The sequence below is a fragment of the Tachypleus tridentatus genome, chromosome 12, assembly GCF_004210375.1.
Source record: "Tachypleus tridentatus isolate NWPU-2018 chromosome 12, ASM421037v1, whole genome shotgun sequence".
Classification (NCBI taxonomy): Eukaryota; Metazoa; Arthropoda; class Merostomata; order Xiphosura; family Limulidae; genus Tachypleus; species Tachypleus tridentatus.
The window spans coordinates 67,894,099-67,920,395 of NC_134836.1; the positions used below are offsets into that span (position 1 = coordinate 67,894,099).

General features: G+C 34.0%; 1 protein-coding gene across 10 annotated transcripts in view; it reads left to right on the plus strand.

The window, feature by feature from the left end:
• Positions 1 to 24,453, plus strand: part of LOC143233471 (sodium-dependent phosphate transporter 1-B-like) — a 54,690-nt gene extending 30,237 nt beyond the window's left edge. For all 10 annotated transcript variants that reach the window (XM_076469736.1, XM_076469738.1, XM_076469735.1 and 7 more), the window contains 10 exons: positions 681 to 821; positions 3,132 to 3,217; positions 3,644 to 3,740; positions 5,397 to 5,516; positions 14,002 to 14,153; positions 16,243 to 16,309; positions 22,286 to 22,359; positions 22,566 to 22,687; positions 23,184 to 23,369; positions 23,503 to 24,453. In XM_076469736.1, coding sequence (XP_076325851.1) covers positions 681 to 821; positions 3,132 to 3,217; positions 3,644 to 3,740; positions 5,397 to 5,516; positions 14,002 to 14,153; positions 16,243 to 16,309; positions 22,286 to 22,359; positions 22,566 to 22,687; positions 23,184 to 23,369; positions 23,503 to 23,746 — 1,289 coding nt within the window. In that variant the 3' untranslated portion in view covers positions 23,747 to 24,453. The remainder of the gene's footprint in view (positions 1 to 680; positions 822 to 3,131; positions 3,218 to 3,643; positions 3,741 to 5,396; positions 5,517 to 14,001; positions 14,154 to 16,242; positions 16,310 to 22,285; positions 22,360 to 22,565; positions 22,688 to 23,183; positions 23,370 to 23,502) is intronic.
• Positions 24,454 to 26,297: the final 1,844 nt, after the last annotated feature.

The following is a 26,297-nucleotide window of genomic DNA, read 5'->3' on the forward strand; positions in this document are numbered from 1 at the left end:
TCTCTACATTATTTCCTGTTTTTCTTATGTGGATATTATCTGGTTATACAATCCTAATATTTTTCTGATACTCATGTTAGAAATAAAAACACCTATCAAGTATATCAGTAATGTTTTATTGTAAAGAAACTGGCCATTGTGGTCCACAGTCTGTCAAGAGACGTTGAAAATAATTGACAAATTTTATCATTCCATCGATGCATGATCGTTATTCAGTTACGAACACTGATCTTAAAAAACATACTGTAAAAATTAGTTAACTCTGTGGTAGAACTCAGAATTTCAAACTCAATTTGCCAGTTCCATCCATGGTATTATAACGTGGGGAATAGGTGCTTCTGAAGGTCACTTGTGTTGAGTTTTTTTTTTAATCTTAGAAATGTTAAAAATAGGTTGGAAGCTATTAATTGTAAGATAATGATTTCAACGTTTTGTGTCATCATCAGATGAAAGTAATGTTCAGATAATTATCTTATTTTGAAATAATGATTAACTGTAAAATAGTACTATAATAATTTATGTAGCTATTTTGTTTTGTTTTGTTTTAAATTTAAAAACAAAACAACATTCAAATGTCATAACAAACAGTTGTGCAGGGTAAGAAAGAATGTATGAATTTCAGGTGAATGAAAGAGTGGAAAACAGATGTTTTGAGGTTTTGTTTATTTTTCCTGTTTCAGGCAGTGCATCATGGAATATCTTAGCCACCTTCTTGCGTCTTCCCATCTCAGGAACACATAGCATTGTAGGAGCTGTTGTAGGATTTTCTCTTGTTGCCAGGGGAAGCAGCGGAATTCAGTGGAATAAACTAGGCTTCATTGGTAAATAACTTATATGTGAAGAAACAGTTGAGGTTAGGTTTTAGGTTGTAAGTCATGTTATGTTGTAATTCTGGTTTTAGGTTATAACATGTATTACAGTTTTTAAATTTTAGTAGTAATAAAGAATTTGTAGATGAAAAATATCTTTTAAATTTCACAGTTTTGTCATAAAACTGTTAATTGTTGATTTTAAAAATAAAAACTTGCTGAAAGTTATCAGGTAATACAGGACCTTAGGGCTGGAATTTTGTTAACTTTACTTTTACTTACAGCTTGATGTATTTAAGTAAAAGTTTTAGTTTAACATATATAATTTCAGCATTCCTTTGTAAAATTTTTTCTTTCTGATGTATAGTTTGTGTATATTCACATGTCTTTATACTGTTTCATCCAATGAACTTAACAGTTTAGTTTTGTTCACATTTCAGTGACCTGAAATGTAGCTGCTAATGTTCTGCATATTTTGTTGATGTATAGTTAACTTCATTTTGTTAACATACTATGACTATCTTTCTATCAAACATTCCCACTTAGCCAGGACAGTCCCAGCTTTGTAACTGTTCTCCCAATGTTAGAAAGTATTTGCAAAAATTGAAGTTATTTCTTGAATTCACTTTTTGTCCTAGTCTCTGGTTTGAACTTAAGGAACTGTTTTCCCAGTGCAAGAATGTTGATTATGTTTCTATTAGCTTCCTTGTGTGTGTGTAGCACAACCTATCTCCCCTCTTCACCAGTGTAAGCATATTTGGTTGTATTGGCAGAGAAGCAGACACGTCCACATGACAAAAGCAAAAAGAATCATAGCATCTGAATGAAGGAAGAATTTCCCAGTACAGGGTTTGTTTATATGAAGTTAGGCACAAAGCTACACGTGTTGTGTCTGCTCTGCCCATAATGGGAATTGAAACTGATTTCTAGCATTATAAGTCTGCAAATATAATGCTGTGCTACTAGGGAGCTCCAGTATGTTTACATTAGTGAATCATTTTCACTGAATTTGTCTCACATATTTATGTTTAAAACATTGACAACCACTTGCTACAGATTTTTCTAGACCAATGCAATGTAAATATGTCTTATCGATTGTTCTAGAATTTACAAGAAATGCACCACTAGTATATAAATGGTTAGCAGGTCTCATCAGTTGTCATTTATAGATAGTTTTGTTTGTGTGCACTTTGACATTACTTTTTTCTGTTCAGTATTATTTGTTAGTGACTATGGCAACAGTTGTTTATGTAAATGACCCAAACATATTCTGTTATATTTGTGGTAAGTTTATTATAAAAAAGCAAAGGCAAACATTACATAATTTACTTAAAAGAGAAAAAAAAGCATATTTCATGTATTTTTGAGTGAAACTTGGGGACCTAAACAAATCATGGGCTCTTCACGAAGTTTCCACCATTTTTTTCAAACAGTTGTTACAAAGCACTAATGATAAGAAAGAGTCTGCATTTTGGAATTACAATACCTTGGTGTGAGCCTAGAAACCATGAAGATGGCTGCTATTTTTGCTCGTGTAATGTGCAAGCCTACAATACTTGGAATAAAAAGAAGTTTCTTATCCCAGTCTTCAATCTGCTATAAGACCTGTTGTCATGGGCCAGATGTGCCTGTACCTACTTCACTAAAAACTTTTGAAACAGTTCCATCTGACTCTAAATCTGATGTTAATAGAAATGATGACAAGACTGTTTACAACCTGAAATGTCTGGTGAACAATGACTGTTCACATAAAGTAAACTTAATATGGCAAGAGATTTGACCCTTCCAAAGGATTTTTTAGAGATTCTGGGATAAACAAAATAATAATTTGATCTAAGTGAGTTTTTTTTTTCTTCTAGATTTCTAAATATCCTTACGTGATAATAAAAATTGATATTATTTTTGAAATCTTCATAGCTGAATTATGGAAAATCTATTATCAGAACCAAAACAACTTTTATGATCTTTCAATTCACAGGCCTGTGTAATCTGTATCTTTGATTAAGTGGATACATAATCTGATTATTGATTCGGTAGTTAGATTGTGTTTGTGATTGAGTGGATAGAACAAAATGTTAAGTTTTGATATCCTAGATCCAGGCTTTCTGCAAAAAAGCATTTCAAATGCTATAATTAAAATCTTCTGAAGTAGTATTTACTCACATGATATAAATTTAGTAGCTAAATAGATTTAAAAGAAAGCTATGATAGCATGCTTGTGATTGGTAGTAGTGGGTGAAATTTTCAGTTAACTGCAGATTATATACATACTGTGTTGTAAATGTTTCTATGTTTATATAAAATTATATTTTCATTCTTTAGTTGCTTCCTGGTTTATTTCTCCTGTATTATCTGGTACAGTTTCTGTCCTCATATTTATTATCATTCGCCATTTAATACTTAAAAAGGTAAGCTCAGAACTTTCAGTATCACACTAATAATTTTAGGTACTGTTAAATAGAATGAATAATATGTAATGCTTCTGATTAATATATAATCAAACAATTGATGATTGGTATATCCATCTAAGGTTTTTATAACTTAGTATTTTTGATACTTTGCTTACAGAGAAAGATGTATGTTAATTGATGATTGGTATATCCATCTGATGTTGTTATAACTTAGTGTTGTTGATACTTTACTTATGGAGAAAGATGTATGTTAACTGATGATTTGTATGTCCATCTAAGGTTGTTATAATTTAGTGTTGCTGCTACTTTACTTAAAGAGGAAGATGCGTTGTGTTAATGGAAACTTATTTTATGTGTGTGTTTTATATCATAAATATTTCAGAAATGAATTAATGTTTATATAATCTGTTTCTATCTTGATAGGAAAACCAACTAGAAGTGGGCCTTACATTTTTACCCTTTATTTATGCATTTACAGTGTTTGTGAATGTATTTTCTGTGGTGCACGATGGACCAAGTGGTTAGTTTTTACTTTAGTTTACAGTTTTTATATTTGTTAAACTTAAGATTGACTGAGATAATTATCGTGTTTATTAAGTTGTGTGTAATTCTTTAATGCAAACATAGAATACTGGTTTCTTTACTAGATGATTATTTGAAGATATTTTTAGATTTATAATGATTCTACTGAAACTGTAATTCACAAACAGCTCATTTTTAATGGTTGTCATAATTCCTGAAACTGTAATCCACAAACATTTACTTTTTAATGGTTGTCATAAGTTCTGAAACTGTACTTCTCAAATAGTTCATTGTTACTGGTTAAATAGTTCGTTTTTAACAGTTATTAGAAATGTCACATGTTGTTACAAATGTAATATCTTTAGAACTCAAACAATTCCTTTCTAGATCTTGTAAGATTCAGTACACTTTCTCATTTTTTAAATAAAAAATAACCTTCTCTTAATATAGCAGCTCTACACTAGTGAAACATTTTCATCATGTTTTTGTTTATTCTACTAAACATTAATGCTTTATAATTACTGTGATTGTTCAAGCTAAATTGTATTTACTTCTGTTTGTATATCTAAACTTCAGAAAATCTTAGTTAAGATTCACAACCTCAGTATTAGCAATAATAACATTGTGATAAAAAATGCTAAACATGTCTCAGTTAATGTACATTAATCCAAGATTAAATGAAATTGATTAAAACATATTTTGTTTTAAATGCAATTTGCCATTCCATGGAAAGTTAGTGTTTCATAGTATTTTAGCCTGACCAAGTAAAAAATCTTTAAAAACTTTACAACTATTTTTTGGGGAGAATACAATTCAAAATTGTTATAAAAAATCAATGCATATGGTTAAATAATAATTAGATATAGTAATTTTAGTAAATAAAAGTAAGATGCTCAAAGATTTAACTTATATTTTAATGTAAATTTTAACACAATCTCAAAATAGGCTTAATATTTGTAACAGTACCTTAGACTTGTATCTATGTATTCAGCTCACAGGTAAATTGTAAAACAGGGTAAATTCATTGTTCTATAAAATAGTTAAAATCAAAAAACAAGCTTATTGGTCAATGGAAGAAGGGAGTTGTTTGGAATGGATGGTTGACATTTAAATAGGGTAGGGGATGTCTTGTTTTCTAAGGCTATTAGGGAAGTTTGAACTAGCACTAGATGATAATGAGGGTCAAGAAAAACTAAATACAAAGAGAATAAGAGGAAATGTTTAGCACGAGTGTAGAAGTAGTTATAGTAGAATAGACTTACTTGTAATGCTATAAATGTTGAAACCGTAACTGTTATACTTGTTTATCTAAAGGGTGACTAAAATCCTGAAAATATTAGTTATACCTGTTTATCTGAAGGGTGACTCTAAAATCCTGAAAATATTACTGTTATACCTGTTTCTGTGAGAAGTGACTTAAATCATGAAATCATAAGGTTCTATCCTTTTTTATATGATACTTAGCACATCATAAAAAAAATAACATTTTCTGTTGGGAACTTGGAAGTGAAGATTGTGCAGTTATATTTTTATATAATTTCATATTGTTATAATACACTTATTGTATGTTTATAACAAATTATTTTTGTATAAACATTTTATCTTTTTGTAATGTAATAATTTAAAAATTCATGTAACATTTTTTTTCTTTCAGTACTAAAACTTGATAAAATATACTGGTGGGGTGCCTTGATAACTGGGTTAAGTATATCAGTTATCACTGGGATTGTAGTATGGTGCTTTGTTGTGCCCCGCCTGAGGAAAACTATTCTTGGTAAGTTGAATCCAGTAAGTCACATTTACAGGGTTTATCACTTGATTGTACTGCAGTGGTGTGCCAAACTATAGAAGGACTATTCTTGATAAATTGGATTCATTAAGACATGTTTAACACTAACTCAAATGTATTATTTAATTTTGGATTATTTCCTACAAGTTTATTTGAATTACAATTAATTATTGTAGAGACTTCTTTATTTCAAGTGCATCAAAACTGTGAGATGTAAAGGTTAATAAAAGCTATTAATTTGAATATACCTAGGGTTAAAATATCATAGTATGTCTGAAATGCTGTGTATAGTTATCTTTGTCACTTAGCTTTTCTTTTAATATCCAGCTCAAACATAAACTTTACATGTTGAAACAGAATTAATATTGTGTAACTGTATGTTCAGTCTACAGTTTACTATGGGCAGATGATAGCCCTTATTCATCTTTTACCTTTTGGGTGAACATATTGTTCTACAGTTGTTTTTATTGATGTAGCTTTCACAAAAACTTATCTCTTAAAGTAATAAATTTGTGTATTTCTCACTTTGTAATTGTTTTACTTTTTAATGCACTGCTATTTGTATGTGGTTATTAACTTTTACATTTGTTTCTGCTTCTATCACCTGGTTCTGGATAATTCAGACATTAAATGCTTATCATCATTTCTCAAATACGCAAATTCATCTGAAGAGAAAACATTTACACGTGCCACACGCCTAATAAAGTTATCCTAATATCCCATATAGGCTTAAGTTTAGAAACATAAATAAATAGTGCCATAAATGAAAATAGTGCCATCACATTTCCAATACACAATATTATAATCCAGAATTAAATCTGGAAATTTGGAATAGATGCTCTTGTAAACTAGAATAAACTCTGGAAATTTGGTATGTATTGTGGAGTTAGGAAGAACAACATTTGAAACATGGAATGATGGTGTGATAAAACGGTAAACGTCTTGAAATTTGGAATGTATTGTGGAGTTAGGAAGAACAACATTTGAAACATGGAATGATGGTGTGATAAAGCAGTAAAGCATCTTGAAATTTGGAATGTATTGTGGAGTTAGGAAGAACAACATTTGAAATGTGGAATGATGGTGTGATAAAACAGTAAACCATCTTGAAATTTTGAATGTACTGATATAATGTAAACAGGTTATAATTGCATGATGTAGGTAGGTCACTGGATACGCCTCATTTGTAGTGTTGTATTCAGCCTTGGAATCCTTACTTTAGGAAGGGCATTGAATTGTTGGAAAGGGTTATAAGAATGGTCCCTGGGATAAAGGGGTTATCATATAAAGAAAGACTAATATCTCTGAAATGATTTTCTCTTTAGAAGGAATAGTTAGGTCAGATTAATTGAAGTGTTTATTGTAAAGGGAATTGATAGATCATCTTTTTTCATGCTCAACAGTAATAATAGTAGGACTAAAGGACATCTTTAACAAACACAGTTTAATCTTCTCACAGTGCAATTGACCTTTGGATATTGTGGAAGCAGTAAGTTTAAGTGAATCTAAGAGAAAGCTAATATCTGTATGATTGATAAGGACTGGTTTTAATATAGGCTTAAAAAATTATTTATTAATAGTTTTTGTTTAGCTTAGAGGATAAAACAGCGAAGATGAACCGATAGATCCTTCTTTTCCCAAAACAATATGTTAAGTGTGATCAAGAAAGTATATATTATATCAAGATCAGTTAATGAACAGAATGTTGTGTACTATCTTCCCTAGTAATAAACAAGAAAGTATATACTATACCAAGATCAGTTAATGAACAGAAAGTATTGTATGGTCTTCACTAGTAACTCAATTTGTCCCCTGTGTGGATTCATGTACATGGTGAAGGAACCTTCTAGGGAATATTCTGTTCTTTCAGTTTTCCTCCTCTGGGATCTAAATATCTACCTGCATGTTTGCCATGCACGGTGACCTGTAAAGGGGAGGAGAGGATCCTGGTGGGTGAGGGTCCTGTCCTAGCACACCACCTTGGCCTTGAATTCCTGTAGACAGGCAGTTTTGAGGTGGCTCCCTCTTAGGTCAGTTGGCCAATCCACTTGGGCTAGGGTCAACCAAGTACCAGTGTTGGATGTTCTCAACAGGTGTTGTGGACATTGTATCTGGCATTACTACAGTCTCCTTGTTTGACATTTTGGTGTGTTGCCTCACAGGGCTCCATGGTGGGTGGGGTCAGTGGTTGCCAAAATATTCCTTTTTTAATTATGGATCCTCCAAATAAAATCTTGAACAGTGAAAAAAACAGTTCATAGGTAAACGACCACGCCTTGAAGATTCTGAGCAACAATCTTCAACATCTGTAACATCTGTTGTATCTCATTTTTTTAGCCTACATTTTCTTTCAGACAACCTTTAGAGCAAATATCTCCCTTTTCATTCAGAAGGGACTAGAAAGACTTGGTGGCTCTCCAAGCTCTGCAAAGAAGCTTTGATCTGGTGACATGTTGGTGGAAACATCCACATCTCAATGCAGTTAACTACTCTTGCATTCAAAGGCGATTGGGGATATACCTATTGAGGTTGCACCTCATGCTACTTTGAATTCATCACGAGGAGTTATTGTTGAGAGGGAGTTGAAGAACATCCCTGAGTCAGAGATTTTCACTGGTTTCTCCACACAAGGAGTTTTTGCAGTTAGGTATATCTCCACTCACAAAGATGGAATTACGTTGCTGACCAGTATCCTCATTCTGACATTTACATCACTATGTCCACCTGCCACCATCAAGGTAGGTTATCTTAATTGTAGGGTACAGCTATACATTCCAAACCCTCTCTGATGTTTCCAGTGTCAATAGTTTGATCACTCAAAGGCATTATGTCTTGGTTCCTTGGCATGTACTTATTGAGGTGGCAAGGACCACGATGCCTATGAGTGTGAAATGGATCCTCATTGTGTCAACTGCAATGGCTTTTGCCTGCCCTAAGTTTGTTCTTGCCATAAGTGGTTAGAAGAAAACGAGGTGCAGTGTTTGAAAACGATTCAAAAGTTGGTGTCCACCACTTTATCCCGGACGTATGCTGCTGCACTTCGTTCCACTACTACAGTGGAAGTGTAGATGGATTTCACTGTGCCTCCAAAATAATCCTTCGCAAAACAAATGAAAAGTCTTTTCACCTCCATGGTTAAAGAAGTTGATGAATCAACTTCAACATCCATCTCTGTCCCTTACATACATTCCAACAAATCCCAAGATCCACTTCCTTTGGTTCCAGGTACAGGCATTTCCTCAGATACATCTTCTCCAACCCCAAGATGCAAAATGATCATTCCTTCATGTCCTAAGTCACTGGAATCCTCTTCCAACATCAAAGACCTGCCCAATTTACCTAGGGCAGGATTCATGGAGGTTAATTGACCTCCCTCGATTAAAGACAGTAAAGAAAAAAGATGTGGATGTAAACAGAAGGGTTCTCCACCCAATTCACATACACATAAATAAAAATGGCCACCTTCATACAATAGAACTATTGAGGTTTATGTTCTAATCTGGATGATATCAAAACACTAATTGGTTCCTACCATCCTCTATGTCTTTCCTTACAGGAAACATTTCTGAAACCTGCCGATACAGTCAACTTTTGGCGGTTTTCTTTGTACAGAAGTGAGAGGCTGTGTGATGGAGGAAAAGCACTGTTGGTTGATCAGCACGTGCCCACCCTGTTTTGCCACATCCTTGGAGGCTGTAGCCATCCATGTTTCCTTGGGTCATACCAAAACTGTTTGTTCTCTCTACCTGTTGCCTGGAGAGACTCATGATCAATCAGACCTTGATGCTCTCATTGAACAGTCGCCATCTCCCTTTTTAATCCTGGGGAACTTTAATGGACATCATCCCCTCTGGGGAATTGCTGATATTGATAGGAGGGGTCGCACTCTAGAGCGTATGCTCTCTGATCACAACCTTTTTCTTTTCAATACTGGTTCTTCCACTTATTTTCATGCTCCTAGTCAGTCCTTTACTACTATTGATATGTCAATTTTCTCCCCTTTACTATTCTCCCATTTTTCATGGAGGGTTGACAATGTGCCCTGGTAGAAGCTGGATCATGCAAACTGGCCCTCTTTCACTGCTCTTGCAGAACTTGATTCTGCATTTATCTGTAAGCCATCAATAGACGACTGTGTGCCATCAGTAACTGACTGTATTATACAAGCAGCTGCTCAATGTATTCCTAAAACCTCAACATGTTTGACATGAAATTCTTGTCTGTGGTGGAATACTGCCTGCCACATGGCATGGAAGGCTCAAAAATGGACCTGGGATATTTTCTGTAGATGTCCAGCACTTTCAAACTGCATCACTTTCCAGCAGGCCTGTGCATACTCTCAGTGGGTAAGACGTCAAAGCCACAAGGAGTTTTGGATCAAGTTTACAATCAGCATATCTTATACCACCAGTTCCAAAGCCATATGGGACAAGATTCGAAAGGTCAGTAGGCAATGTAATTTTGTCCCCCTTTCAATCTTGCTCTCTGATGGCCAGGAAGTTGCTGATACCCAGAGCATCATTGATACTCTAGGTGAAAGCTTTTGCCGGGTATCTAGCACTTCTGCTTCTTCCTCCACCTTCTTAGCCATCAACACCCATACAGAGAGATCACCTCTTTCCTTTCGAGCTGATTGTCTCTATGACTATAATCATCCTTTTACACTGGTGAAACTCAAACTGGCCCTTCATTGGTCTAGCAGTACATCGGTTGGGCCTGATGATGTACACTATGAAATGCTGTGCAATCTATCTCCTGCTTCTCTTGCTATTCTTCTGATTTTTTTTAACTGGATCTGGCAGGAGAATGTTTTTCCTGGTGCCAGGCTATTGTCCTAGCTTTCTCTAAGCCTGGGAAGAATCCCAAGATTCCTTCAAACTACCATCCAATTGCTTTGACAAGCTGTCTCGGTAAAACCTTAGAGAGGATGGTTAAAGCTCGTTGTGTTTGGTTCCTTGAATCAAACAATCTTCTCTCACCCTCCTAGTATGGGTTCCGATGACAGTGCTCTACTGTGGACCATCTGATTTGACATGAAACGTCAATCAAAGAAGCCTTTCTCAAACAACATCTTGTATCAATATTCTTTGGCATTGAGAAGGCTTATGATACAACATTGAGGTATGGCATTTTGCTAGACCTCAATATATATGGGTTACAAGGCCATTTGCCCATTTTTATTAAAATAATTTTAATGGACAGGAGATACCAAGTTCATGTGGGTTCGACACTTTCCTGTTCTTTTCTACAGGAACTTGGAGTCCCACAAGGCTGTGTTTTGAGGGTCACACTTTTCAGTATAAAGCTTAATGCCATTACTGAACAACTTCCTCTCACTGTTGCAAACAGGCTCAATGTCGATGACTTTCACATCTTATGTGGACCATAGCAAAGGGCTTTAACTTCTCTCTCTCTTAAATCGTTTGCATGCACTGTTGTTGTCAACAGGGTATTCACCCTGATCCTGAACTCCATATCAGTGAAGTTGTGCTGCCTATGGTCTCTGAGACAAAGTTCTTGGGGCTTATCTTTGACCATAAGCTGACCTTTATACCACACATCAAGAAGCTACAGGTCAAATGTACAAGAGTGTTCTTGTGTCTTCTCTTCCACCACTTGGGAAGCTGATTGATGTTCTGTACTAAAGATATATTGTGCTCTTTTTGATCAAACTTGATTATGGAGCACTGGTTTATGGCTATACCTGAACCTTGGCCTTAAAGATGCTGGACCCCATTCATCAGCAAGGACTTTGGCTCTGCACTTGGGCTTTCCACACTTCCCCAATTTAGAGCTTATACAAGGAGTCTTGTGAACCTTCTTTGCACCTCTGCTCTGTCTTTACTCAATGCTTCGAAACTTCATTCCTTATCAAAGCATCCCACCTGGAGTTGTGTTTTTTTTCTTTCTAGGTGGGCCATACATTTTCAGAACAGATGATCTTCCATTGCTCCTTTTGGCCTTTGTATCCAGGTGCAGTTGGATGAATTGGGTCTGTCCTTGGATAACATTGCTGTATCTGCTGGTCAGCCCACCCCACCATTGCTTCTTACAGTCCTCAAATGTGACCTATTTTTAAGTCATCTGAGAAAAGCAGACACTCCCAATTGAAAATTCTGTTATTTGCTGAGCATCTTTCAAACCATCCTTCCATTACTATTTATATAGATGGTTCAAAATCAAGTGACTGTATGGGCATTTCCATAGTTTGTTGTGGTTCAGTGGTTACATGTAGAATCCCCTCTACAGTTTCTCTGTTTGCTGCTGAACTGTATGCCATTTATCTTGCCCTGGATAACATAGAAGCTAAGCAGTACTCAAACTGCACTATTTATACTGACTCACTTAGTTCTCTGCTAGCTCTGGAATTGCTTCATGTTAGTTCACACCCTGTTCTCACTAATATTCAAAATTGGCTCTTTAAATTCAACTTCTATCCAGTTTTTCTGGATACCAGGCCACATTGGTATGCGAGGGAACGAGCTCACCAACACTGCAGCTAAATCTATCTGCTCTGGCACTATCACAGCTGTACCTGTTCCATACATGGACTATGGTCTTGTACTCAATGCTCGGCTCTATGCCAGTTGGCAGTCATCTTGGAGTGAGCAACGTGAGAACAACTTTTCCAAATAAAACCCTATATTGGACTTTGCCTGTCTTGCTTTTGTAAAATCGGAAAGAGGAAGTTCTAACTAGGCTACGATTGGTTACAGTTTTTAAGTCATTGTTTTCTTTTATTTGGAATTGATGCATCAATGTGTAATCTGTATAACACTCAGGTTACAATAAGCTACATTTTACTTTCTTGTCGTCGTTACGACTCTCAATGACGGCACTATTTTAAACATGTTCTATCGCAAGGTTTGTCCATAACATTTGACAGTGTTATTGGTGATGGTGACACTGTCAACCTTGGATATGTTTTTAGTATTTTAAAGGTATTAATCTTTTTAATGCCATTTAAGTTTTTTAAGTTATACATTAGAACTTTTTGGATGTGATTCCCTTTTAAGAATCACAGTCCACCTAGATTTGAAATTAGAAAATGGTCATAACATCAAAATACTCAAAACCAGGACTGGAAAGGCCAACTTCAAGTGACTAACGCTGCTGTTTGAACTACCTGTTAGTCATCCTGGTGAGTTATTATTAAAATTTTGCTACAAATCTTTTAAAACTTTTATTACTTTACTTTTTGAAAATGGCCATAACATCAAATAATTCGGAACCAGAACTGGAAAGGCCAACTTCAGGTGACTGATGGTGGTTTTTGAACTTACCTGTTAGTCTTCCTGGCGAGTTATGATAATTACAATTATGCTACAGAAAGTCCTTTACAACTTGTATTACTGTAGTTTTTCTCTTATTGCTGTAGACTAGATGTAAACATAGGTTTTATACTATTTATGTTTTTTTTAAAAACTTTATTTTTTTTTCCTTAATATCCTTTTATAAAGTTTACAAAAGTTACCTTAAATTTAACTTTTACCGGGTGATTGGTGCAGATATCCTAGCTACTTTGTGCCATAAAACACCAAATCAACCAACTAACCAACTCAATTTGTGTGGTTATTTACCCTCTTTGTTAATTATAATAATCGCCCATTTTTCCTTAAGTAAACCATTCAGGCTTTTTTCTGATAGCTCACCTTTAGTACACCTTCCATTTCTCACATTAAGTTCTATTTTTAGTTGAGATGTTTATGATACAGTAATGATACTTTAGTACATGTTTCTTGGACCTGTTTTTAGTCCAGATGAGTATGATATAGTAATGATACTTTAATATATGTTTCTTAGATCTGTTTTTAGTCCAGATGAGTATGATACAGTAATGATACTTTAGTACATGTTTCTTGGACATGTTTTTAGTTGAGATGTGTGTGATACAATAATGATACCTTAGTACATGTTTCTTGGACCTGTTTTAGTCCAGATGAGTAGGATATAATAATGATTCTTTAGTACATGTTTTTTGGACCTGTTTTTAGTTCAGGTGAGTATGATACAGTAATGATACTTTAGTACGTGTTTCTTGGACCTGTTTATAGTTGAGATGTGTGTGATAGAGTAATGATACTTTAGTACATGTTTCTTGGACCTGTTTTTAGTCGAGATGTGTATGATACAGTAATGATACTTTAGTACATGTTTCTTGGACATGTTTCTAGTCGAGATGTGTGTGATAGAGTAATGATACTTTAGTACATGTTTCTTGGACCTGTTTTTAGTCAAGATGTGTATGATGCAGTAATAATACTTTAGTACATGTTTCTTGGACCTGTTTTTAGTCAAAATGTGTATGATACAGAAATGATACTTTAGTACATTTCTTGGACCTGTTTTTAGTCGAGATGTGTATGATACAATAAGGATACTTGGCTAAGAAAGTGAAATAAGATGAACTTGCATGTGTAATAGTTATGTAAACAACGTTTATTTTGTAAGTTTTGTTCTGATATCTCAGACAGCTTGGAAACAAACACTAGCAGTATATCACTGAAGGTTATAAGGGAGACTGGATTGCAGATTTCAGAAGACAGTCAGTCTATAATGAATGGAAGCAGTGTTATGATGAATCATCCATCCAGTCAAAACTTGATACAAGAAGAAGAAAAGGTTTTTAAATTTGTCTTCTCATACGAGTTTGGTTTTTGTATAAATTTAGATGAGAAACAAAATCTAAAATAGGTTGGTGACTCTCCTACATTATTAGCTATATGATGATCGCAGTGCTAATGACTCTGAATAACAATCTAACATTGACCAGATGCCCTTGTTGTGCTTTGGCTTTTAGTTGTTTATTTCAACTCATCATTTAAAATCTGATGTAACAACTGTTTAGATGAAGTTCTAATATATGTTGTACACATTTTGTTTATTAGATCAGTAACTTGTACTCTAAATATTTCACCTGAATTACTTGAAATCAAGTTTTATATTAAAATAATTTAGTAAATATAATTATGTTTGAAAGATTACACTGGTAGTGACATAGATGAAGGAATGGTCAGTAGGTTGTTAAAATTTGTTTGCTAAGGATGATATTACTGCCTTACAAAAGGTTTTGGTTAATTGAGCAAATAAATGGTTTTAATTGTAAGATAATGCATGTGGGTTATTAGAGTTTGAATTGAATGTAAATGGAAATGACCGTAAAATTGTTATGGAAGAAAAGGATCTTGTTTCACCATTATTTTAAGACAATCAAACAATCTTCTGTTGCTTGTTACAGAACAAGTAGGATTTTAGCTACAGAAGTATTGAATAAAGTCCAGAGAGGTTGCAATGTCATTTTTTAGGTTACATGTGAAGTACTGAGTTCAGTATTTGGCTTCTTATGTCAAAAAGGGCATTGAACTTTGGAATGATTTCAGAATATAGCTACAAGGATGTTACCTGGTGTGAAAAGTTTTCATATAAATACAGTTAAGATCTCTGAACTTGTTTTCTCTACAAAAAGTAAGAGGTGGAGAATGTCTAATTGAGGGCTTTAACACATTTGATCCCAAGGTCAAACTTATGGAACTTTTTTGAGCCAACTTTATTATTTATGTGAAACAGTAATTTTTTGGGTTCTGTTAACTAAACAAAATGAGTGACATGGATCTCTTTGAAAGTTCATTTACCTCCAGAACCACGTTACTTGCATCATTTTTGTTTTAACAAGAAGAATTATTTATTTTGTATTAATAACCCAGTTGAGAAATGATAAAAACAAAAAAATGTTTGACAAGGATTTACAATTCAGATATTTGTTTTGTAACATATATATATATATATACACACACAAAATCACTTTTTATTTTGTGATATAATACATATATATACAAGTTAGTGTTTTTATGCCTAAATAATATTTGCAACCATAACAAAAGCTTGAGAAGAAGCCTTACAAACCAGACTCAAGTAGTTCCTTACAATGTTGCGTGACATGGATTGAACAGCATATTGTGTGTCACTCAGGTACAAGTGATTTGGTAAATTACTGTAAAACCATGTCATTCATATATAAGTGATGTGGGAGCAAAAGTATTAAAATGGTAAAGGGAACTGATGGTGTTTGTGTGCCATCTTTGATATTTAATGGTTAAAATGGTAAGACAAGATATAAAAATTTGTCAGCTCAAGAGTCATCTTCATCTAATACAGCTTTATTTTACTAACAGGATGGTTAGTCTTTGGAATGGGTTGTCTTCAGATGAGATAGATGCAATTAGGTTAGGGTAGATTAAGAAAATGCCTTAAGTTTTTAAGTGCTGAGTTTAATTTAGTGAATATTGTGGCCTAGATGTGCCACAATATTTCTTTTAGTCATTTAAAGTAAAAAATGTTATAAAGAGTTCTGTTGTTTGTGGTAAATACAACTTTACATTAAGGAGAAAACAAAACTAGAGTTACCTTTATTTAATTTATTTGGGTCATTATAATTAACAATTTAGTTAACTCTAATTATCAATGAGCAAAGTTATGAATGTGTGCTCTGAGGCTTTTATCATTATTACAGTTTCGTAAGTCTTAAACCATTTGTCAGATATTTAATGAAGAAATTGTTAGTGTTTTATTATCTTGTATAACTGTACATAGTTGTTCATGGATTTTTAAGTCACCATCTCATTTTCTAGACATGTTTTACCACTAACGGTAACAGTTTGTAAATCAGTCTTTTATTATGTGAGCTTTAAATAACTTTATAATAATTTTTAAGGACAAAAACAATGATTTGAAACATGCTGATGGAGTTAATGGCATTGCTGAAATCATGAACAAAAAAGGTAAGACTTTCTGTATTTTTAACATAAATAAATAGATGAATTAATAGCCACTTTTAACAGTTTCTGTATCTTTATCCTCAACTGACTGTTTTATACTTTTACCTCATGCACCATACGGGAATACTTTTTAACAAATGTTTAGAAAAGAAAATATATAACTTCTTGTTACCCTGTAAATATAATATAATAAGATTTTCAAGACTTACAAAACACAGTAAACACAGAGTTAACTAAACATCAGCTAAATATTACTGTTCATAAACAGTTGTTTACAGATGTACACTAACAAGAAGTTTAATATTCCTACTTTTAGTTTTCTACATCAGTAGATGCTTTAGTAAAGTTCTTATTTCTGTTAGCTTTCTTCCTGTTTTAATTATATTTTTCCTTTAGTTAGTTACTCTGTATACAAACCTATGGATCAAGTGAACATATTAATATATTTATAAATGAGTCATTTCCTCCCTGGAAGTTCCTTCTAGTAAAAATGGTTGGATTTAAAAAGGCTGAGGTGGCTTATACTATTAGAGAAAGTTTTACTAGTCAAAGGAACAAAAACATGCTTCATATTTATTGAGGATGGAATGGTTTGTACTGTCACAAAGTTTTACTAGTCAAAGGAACAAGAACATGTTTCATATTTATTAAGGATGGAATGGTTTGTACTGTCACAAAGTTTTACTAGTCAAAGGAACAAGAACGTGTTTCATATTTATTAAGGATGGAATGGTTTATACTGTCACAAAGTTTTACTAGTCAAAGGAACAAGAACGTGTTTCATATTTATTAAGGAGGAAGTGGTTTATACTGTCACAAAGTTTTACTAGTCAAAGGAACAAGAACATGTTTCATATTTATTAAGGATGGAATGGTTTATACTGTCACAGAAATTTTTACTGGACCAAGGAATAAGACTGTACTTCTAATTGATTCACATGAACAAGACCATACTTGTAATTGATTTTAAATGTTCTTTAAATTCTAGATTAATGATTATTAGCTAAAATCTATAGACAGTATTTTCATCTTTTTATTTATTAAACAGCTTGTGTAGTCGCTTCCCATGTGGTACTTACTTCTACTCACAATATTACCTATTTTTGTTTTGTGCTGCCCTCTATATGTGGGCTTTTTTTAAATGCATGCCATAAGCCTTGCACTCCTCTCTTATTGAAATGAGTTTATTCCAACATGTCTTTTATGCAAGTCATTATGTGTCGTCCATGAATCAATAGTAGAATAACATGCTCATGTGACTCCCTCTACACTTTTCTACTGAACCTTCATTGTCATCCATCAATCAATAGTAGAATAACATGCTCATGTGACTCCCTCTACACTTTTCTACTGAACCTTCACTTCTCATTTTGTAGCATTTGAGTTTGAATGTGGCTTTTTTTATTTATTTGTTCTTGCATATTTGATTTTGTTTTCCTTATGAAATTATTCATTCTTAACTTCATTTGATTTTTTTAACCAAATTATCTTTTTGTATTTATTGGTTAATTCACATTGTTTAATTTCTCTGCTCGAGTTTTGTGAAACTTTTTGTTGCAATACATTCTAAAGTTCTTATAACTTCAGGTGTTACAAGAGTAACTAGCGTTTTTATCTGTTTTTGTGCATTGGGAGGTGAAAAGTTACAGGGTTTAATCTTTCAACCAGACTTTACTATGGCTTCTAGTAAAACTGCTGAGACTTTGCTAGTTCACGAGGACTGTGTTCAACTTTTTATGTCTCTATAGTTTGTCATTCATTCCATGTCCAACGTGGGGATTCTCCTAGGCCTATTTTGTTGTTTTTGGATCTTAAGTTTGAATTGTTTTATTCCAGTCAACTGTTTCTGTTTCTTCTTGTCCTCCATTTTAAATGAACTACTTTTCTTCCTTTGGTTTCCTTTCCCTACTGTTCAGGTTGTTGCTCTTCTGTTAATTTCACATTTCTGTGAGAAAATTAGCCTGTTGCTTACCAAAAGGACTTCTGATCAGTTCACCTTTCTTATCATCAAAAAACATGTAGCATTTGTTTTTAGTTTGTTTTACCTCTTTTGGGGTTGGATCCCAAATAAACTATTAGTCTTTAACATATCTTTCTGTAATATGTTTCTTCCTTACATGATATCTCATAGGATCTCCACAGATATCCTGAGTTTTTGCTGACACCCTTCACTTTCCTCCACTTTAGCCTATACTTTGTCCTTCATTCTGGCTTTACATGCATTATTTCTTTGTTTGGACTTACTAGCTAGAGATTCAGTTTTGACTTTGGTCATTTTACCCTCCATATATATATGATTCTGTGGCTTCATGTATTTGCTCCAGTCTCTGACAATATCGAGCCATGAGTGATATCAGCCTGATAGCAATCTACCTTTACAACTTTTTTGGCCAGTTTGTCTCTGTTGGAATTTCATATGCCACCTATTCCTCACAACCCTTCCGGTTTTGGGTACTTCTTTACATCAGTTTTCTTGATGGAATACTGCTCTTTGCCAATGGTACTAGTCACTCCCAAGTCCAGTAGGAGCTCAACTGTTGGTGTTTCTTTGTTAATGATCAATGGATGATAAGGGTTTTTGGAAGGTTTTATTATCATTTTATTCCCCTTTCTATTTCCTTTGCTCCTTCATGAGATTCTATAATATTTCTGTGTTTGTCAGAGGAGGTTGAGAATTTTCCTTGCATTGAGTAATTGAACTGTTTCATCATTCCCTGGGTTTTGTTCTTACAACAACTTGAGATTGACATCCAATCATTCATTTCTCACAACAAATGCTTCATCACACTCCCTAGTTCACTGTGGAATCATTTTTCATCTGGTGGTCAGTGCTAATAATGAATGATCTCCAGTTCCTATCTTCACATCCTGTTAGCACTTCAGTTTCAATCTTCTCTTTGGTTTGTCCATCTCGAAGTGGTTTACATATTTTGGGCACTCCCTTCTTACTTGTCTTAGCTCTATAGGTATTTTGTTACATGATATGAGCTTTTGTTCATCATTTTCAGGTTATAGGTTTGTGATTCCATGGTATTCTTTACTGCTTGTCAGGTTCTCCTCATTGTACTTCATTGGCCAGTATAGCCATGGATTTTGAGGCTCCAATGTCTACTCTTACCACCTGTCCCTCTTCCTCTGTTTCCCTTCCAAGTAAATTATGATCTACCACTCTATATCCCAGTCTCTCCATCCAGAGTCTTCACACATGATTTTTGTCTGATCTTCAGTGAGAAGATCCAGCTTCAACTGCAGTGACACCTCCCTGTTAGTTCTTTCCATTCGTCCATGGAAGCATACCAGCATGTGTGGAAGGTCTTCTGCTATTGGTCATTTGGCAAGAGAGTTCTTGCCAAGTAGCTTCCTGTGGCTTGGGTTAGCAGAATTTCTCACCTTTGCCTTTGACCATGGGTCTTTAGTCTCCTTGTTTTTAGGTGGCCTTCTCGCATACCCTTTCTTTTTTCAATTACTGTGGAGTTTTTATTTCCACAATTCTCATTCTGCTCATACATATCTTCCAGATTCAGAGGCCTCCTCCCCTTTTGGATTGGGTCATGACTGTAGTCCTCTGTGCTCAGACTTTACCTCCATTTTAACAACTTTCCTTGTTCTCCACTCTTGAGATATATTTCCCTCTTCTCTTGACCTGTGGATGTTGCTAATTTTATTTGTTTGCTGATGATGTTCCTCCATACTCTCCAATACATTCTCACCCTCTTTCTTTGAGTGGAGTATTGAAGTCGTTAAAAGCCTCTAGGTTGGTTGCCCATGGAGGCATCTTCCTGAATGGGTTCCACAAGAAAGTTGGCTATAACTATTCAGTTTAGAGTAGGGCTGTGGTGTTCTGTTGGTGTAGATGCAGCATGGCCTCTACTGGAGTTGATCTGTTCCCTCACTGGTGTACATGACCTTGCAAAGCTACTTACACAATCACAGGGATTGATTCATCATCTCACTTGATGGCATGGTTTCCTTATAACATTTACGATACTGTGGAGTTGATCTGTTACCTTACTGGTTGACATGACTTTCTGTTACACATTCCATGCCAACTGGAGTTGATTCATTGCAAATGCAGTTCGCCACTTTCAGTTTGTAGCTTTCATCCTACCTTTGCATTGACATTGGTTCCTAGCATTCAGGTGTTGGATTCAAGTGAACTGAGCATAAGTCCTTGCCCAAATTGAAACCATCTTCTCAATATTGGATGGCAAGTCCTGGACTGCAATAGGGTATTGATCCCTGTATAGTGTCCAGTGATCAGAGGGAATTTTAATCCTCAGTTACTGGGTTGGAGGTGAAGAAAGTATGATCTTCATCATATTCTCCCATGGATCTCGGTACCCCATAGAGGAGGTTTGAGATGTAGTTGACTTGCTGAGTATGGTCCAATGCATCCTAGCCACTCTACACATCAAGATTTCTACCCTTGTGTTTTATGACTTATACACAAGAGTAAAGAGTATACTTGGCTCATAAATGGTGTGGTTCCCTTCCTGTGATCTCTGGATCTCTTTCTGTTATGGTCAGGAGTATTCTTCAGACATTTTTGGGGAAGGTTTTGTTATTCCTTCACACTATCCCTCCTTCTCAGTGTGGGATTCAATATAATCTTGTGAGAGAAGGTGAGTACTGTAGTGGAAGTTATAATTTTTCTCCACTGAAAATGTATTTTTAATAAGTACTTAACCCCTCTTAACATATGACTCTCTTAAGGTAGCCAAATGCCTCGTCATCTAATTAGTGACGCGCATGAATGGATTAACGAGTGTCCCACTGTCCCTATCTACTAGCGAAACCACAGCCAAGGGAACGGGCTTGGAGAAATCAGGATGTGATGAATGTGACTCCCTTCACACTCTTCTGCCAAACTTCAAAGTGGAAGTTCGATAGAGGAATGTAATTGGAGTCACATTCAGTATGCGAGCATGCTAAACTACTATTGGTTGATGGATGATTTGCATGAGAGATGCATTGGAATGTACTCATTGTGGCTTGCATATAGGAAACGTTTATATGCAGAAGACAGCACTAAATGAGAATGAATAATCTTGTGAAAGGAAACACATTTTCAGTATAGGAAAATAATAATTTTCCAGCCAAACACAAGATAAAATTTGTAAATTTTTCTCTTTAAAAATTCATATTGAAAACTGAATTAATAATAATGGGTAGTACTTACCAGAACAGTCTTCTGTTTTGTTCATTTTGTGTTGTGTGTAACTTATGACATAACAAAAAACAGATTTGTGCACTTTCCTACATAACCAATGTGTTCAGTCAATTGTCTGCTTAATATTTACAATATAATTTAGTGTTCAAATCAACAGCATATAGGTCAGGTAAGATGTTGGGTGATATACTATGTTGTTAAAATTTAGAGGTTAAATATTCAATTTTCATTCTTTCTTAAGAAAGGAGTCAATTATGATCTAGTCTTTTGTGGTTCATGTAGATTGTGACCATTATATAAAAGACTATCAGGAGATAAGTTTTGTTACAATGTACACTGGTCTTTTTGTAGTAAAATTTTCGATGTAGTTATGTTGTTGTTATTGTTTTTTTCAGTAGGAACACTTTATTTATATTTCCCAAAGTATTTTTAAGTTAAATTCATAACTGAGGTTGGCAAACACATGTTAAATCTGATTCACAGTATATGCCCTCTGCTGAACAGGTCCTACTTGTTCAGACACCTCTCTTCCTAGGACACATTTCACACTTCAGTTTTATTTTTAGAATAATAATTATTACCAATGATGCATACATTTATAATTTATCTAATGTTATAATAACTTGTTTATCACATTAAGTATTGAACAAATGTTTAACTTTGTTGATGAAGTCATGAACTTTTTATATTTTTTTACTTTACCACCAAACTTGTGTAGTTTTTATTTTTATATGGGACTATTTATTAGTTTAGTCTCTAAATACCTTGTTTTCTATATTCACACATATTTTTTACATTAACTGACTTAGATTGTCATTCACTGAGTTACCAGTACCAAACTGCAGATGAACAATATATTAATGGAACAGAAGAACAGGAAATGGTAAGTTTTTACATATGTTTTTAGGTATATGTTTCAGTTTGTTATTGGTGTGAATAAGAGTTTATTATATAGTTAATATATAAAAAACAACATAGAAACAAATTTATTAAAACTCTTGAGAATGAAGAATATTCAAAATGCTACAAAGAGATATATTTCATAAAAATATAATTTTAAATAATGTTTGTGTTATTATTTCTTTCTAGAAATCAAATAATTCAGTAGAATCTGTTGAGGACGACAAGCCAGAAACTCGACGTCTCTTTTCTTTCCTGCAGATTTTAACTGCTGTTTTTGGAGCTTTTGCACATGGAGGAAATGATGTCAGGTCTCGTTGGCTCATTCTCATTTTAAGATACTGATTCTCATTTTTCCATTTTGTGTATATTTTTATTAGAGGAAAGCCACATTTGGCTAGCTGCTGTATCCACTAAGGGGGATTGAACCTTTGATTTTAGCATTGTAAATCCATAGACTTACCGCTTTACCAGTGGGGGACGTTTTCAATATTCACGTGTTGACTCTGTTTCTAATTTTTAAGTTGTAGTCAATCCTGCTAGTTTTATAACAGTAGGGTAAGCTGTAGTCAATCCTGCTATTTTTTTTAACACTGGGGTAAGTTGTAGTCAAACATGCTTCTTTTATAACAGTGGGGTAAGGTTTTCCAATTTTGGATAAGTTTAACAAGTACAGAACACAAAAATAACAGTAGACACTACTAGTATGGTGAACAAAATAAATTGTATTTTTCAAAATGTGTCTTTGATGTGTTCACAGATTTTATAAATGAACTATCAGTACTTATGCTTTGTTACTTTTATCAGCAATGCTATTGGACCACTAGTAGCTGTGTGGCTAATATTTCTAGCAGGAGATGTCCAGCAAAAAGAACAAACTCCTATTTACCTTCTTGTGTATGGAGGAGTTGGAATCAGTGTGGGGTTATGGATCTGGGGACAAAGAGTAATGAAAACTGTGGGAGAAGACCTTGTGAAGATTACTCCATCAAGGTGAATATGTTTGCAAGTTAAGCCTTCTTTTGTTATATAGAACAGGAAATACAAGCTTTTATGTTATGATAATTTATTTAGTGGTTTTACTGTTGAAAAGATTTATTTAATTATGTATTCTAATTTTCCTTAGTGGGTTCACCATTGAAATTGGAGCAGCAACAACTGTCCTCTTGGCATCCAAAACTGGCTTCCCTATCAGCACTACTCACTGTAAGGTGGGCTCAGTTGTATGTGTAGGCTGGGCACGGATGCGGAAAGGAGTGGACTGGAAGTTGTTTCGTACCATCATTCTCGCTTGGGTGCTTACGTTACCTGTAACTGCTGGACTTTCTGCTATGTGCATGGCTATTTTCTATGGTCTTAAGATTATGTGAAGTTTCTCGTATAGTTTATTAAAGTTATGTGATAGAAGAAGGTAAGAAAACAAAGTGAGAGTTCAGATGTTTGTGTCGGAATGATAATTTATTATACACAAAGTTTCTCTACAAAGATCCCACAAATGGAGATACTTAGTTTGTATAATGTACTACCAGATAAGTTTCTTTAAATGTTTTGTGAAACTGAAGTCATTAAATGTTTGTAAACACAAAATTAAAAGTTTAAAAAAATCTTCCAGTATGTTACATACTACTAAAACAAGTCACGGTATGTATTACACATCCTCGAGAAATTTCCTACTTTTAGAGTTTAATCCAACGAGGCGAAAATAACTGAGCTTTTCAATTCTAAAATAGCAAAGTAGTTTTGCAAAGCAATTATTTCTTATTGAACACTTTATTTGTTTTAATTGGTGGAACGTGTGTCACTTGCTTATACTGAAAACAAAAGTTAACTAATTTCAAAAGAAAAGAAACACTTTCAAAAATTAAAACAGTATTTTTGAATAAAACATCTGAACAAGCCAACAGTTATGACTATAAGAATACCATGAGCCTAAGGAAGGTATGTGAATGTTATTAAATCTGGCTTGAAACTGAAGTGTTAATTTAATAACTGTGTTGGGATTGAAAATTAAATTTGAATTTTAAAACAAATGTGAGTTGCATTGTAGGAGAAAGTAAAATAAATAAACATATTGAAAGTAGGGTTTGATTACTTTATTACCATGATAAAGACAAGTATTTTTACCATATTTTAAATAAATTATTATGTAAAGGTTAAATGTTGTACATCTGCTTACATAAATATATAGTTAAATACATGTTGTATCACATACAAACAAGGTTCGTTACTTTGTTGGACTTAGCCTTTCTGCTTATTGTACTTATTTTATAAGAATTTTAGTTCCACCACAAAAACAAAGCCAGCTATCAACACTTTTTCTCATTACTTTATCCATATCAACCCGAAACACTCGTGTTTACTACAGTATCCATATCAACCCGAAACACTCGTGTTTACTACAGTATCCATATCAACTCGAAACACTCATGTTTACTACCATATCCATATCAACCCGAAACACTCATGTTTACTACCATATCCATATCAACCCGAAACACTCGTGTTTACTACAGTATCCATATCAACCCAAACACTCATGTTTACTACCATATGTTTACTACAGTATCCATATCAACCCAAAACACTTGTGTTTACTACCGTATCCATATCAACCCAAAACACTTGTGTTTACTACCGTATCCATTTCAAGACAAAACATTCATGTTTACTACAATAGCCACATCAGTGTTTTGCACCTTACCTTAAAAAAACACATTAACCTCTTTATAAAGGATTACTATAATGTTGCCTGCTATGGAGAGGCTGTCATATGAGAAGAGACTGAGACGTTTCAAGTTATTTTATCTTGAAAAAAAAAAAAAAGGGTTGAGGGGAGGAATCTGACTGAGGTATTTAAGATTGTAAAGGGAAGTGATAATGTTGATGTACCATCTTTTTTACATATTTAATATTGAGAGTAGTAGGACTATGGGGCACAAATGTTGATGATTGAAGTAATCTTTAGCAAAGACAGTTTTATTTTTCTAACAGGATGGTTGAACTCTAGAAATGGTTGCCTTCAGGTGTTGTGGAGGTAGTAAGTTTGAGTTAGTTTAAGAGAAATCTTGATAGGTATAGGAATGATTAGGGCTGACATTAAGATTGTTTTATTTATTTATAATAATTAACAACGATGGGACAGCCAAGATAAACCAATAGGTCTCCTGTTGTGCCTAAAATAATTCATCATAATAGAAATAAAACTTTCAAATAACTGGAATACAACTGTTATCACTTGTAAAAAAACAAATTCATGGCTAAGTTGATAGAAACAATACAGCATAAACATCAGTGTTGTTGATTTCAATAAATAAAATAATTACGTTAAAAACCTAATTTTAAAACTCTCAGTATTGCAAAAAATTAAACCACTTCAAGATCAATAAAAATATTGAACAACAAGCAGCAATAATTCATTTTATTTATATATATACATAAATAATTAGTTCTACCTATGTATTATAACTCCTACTTGTGTACACGTATGTAAATATCAACCTATATATATAATATATATGTTTACCTATACATATAATATGTGTGTGTGTCAAATTTTTTTTAAATTTCGCTGTTTTTTTTATGTTATCCCACCTCCTAAAGAGTTTAAAATTCACACGAGTGGATCTTACAAAATATATTCGTTAAAAGTGCACACATTTTACCAGAAACTAGGTTACAAACGTTAAAATAACATAACGTTTTAGGACTTACTGGTTCATTTCAGCTGTTCAACACTCTAAACTAAATTAACTTAAAATAAAGCCCCCCGCTAGCACAGTGATATATCTACGGATTTACAACGCTAAAATTAGGGGTTCGATTCTCCTTGGTGTGCTCAGCAGATAGCTCGATGTGGCTTTGCTATAAGAAAATACACACACACTCAAAATAAAACCAAACTTAGATCCAGCCCTTATCTTT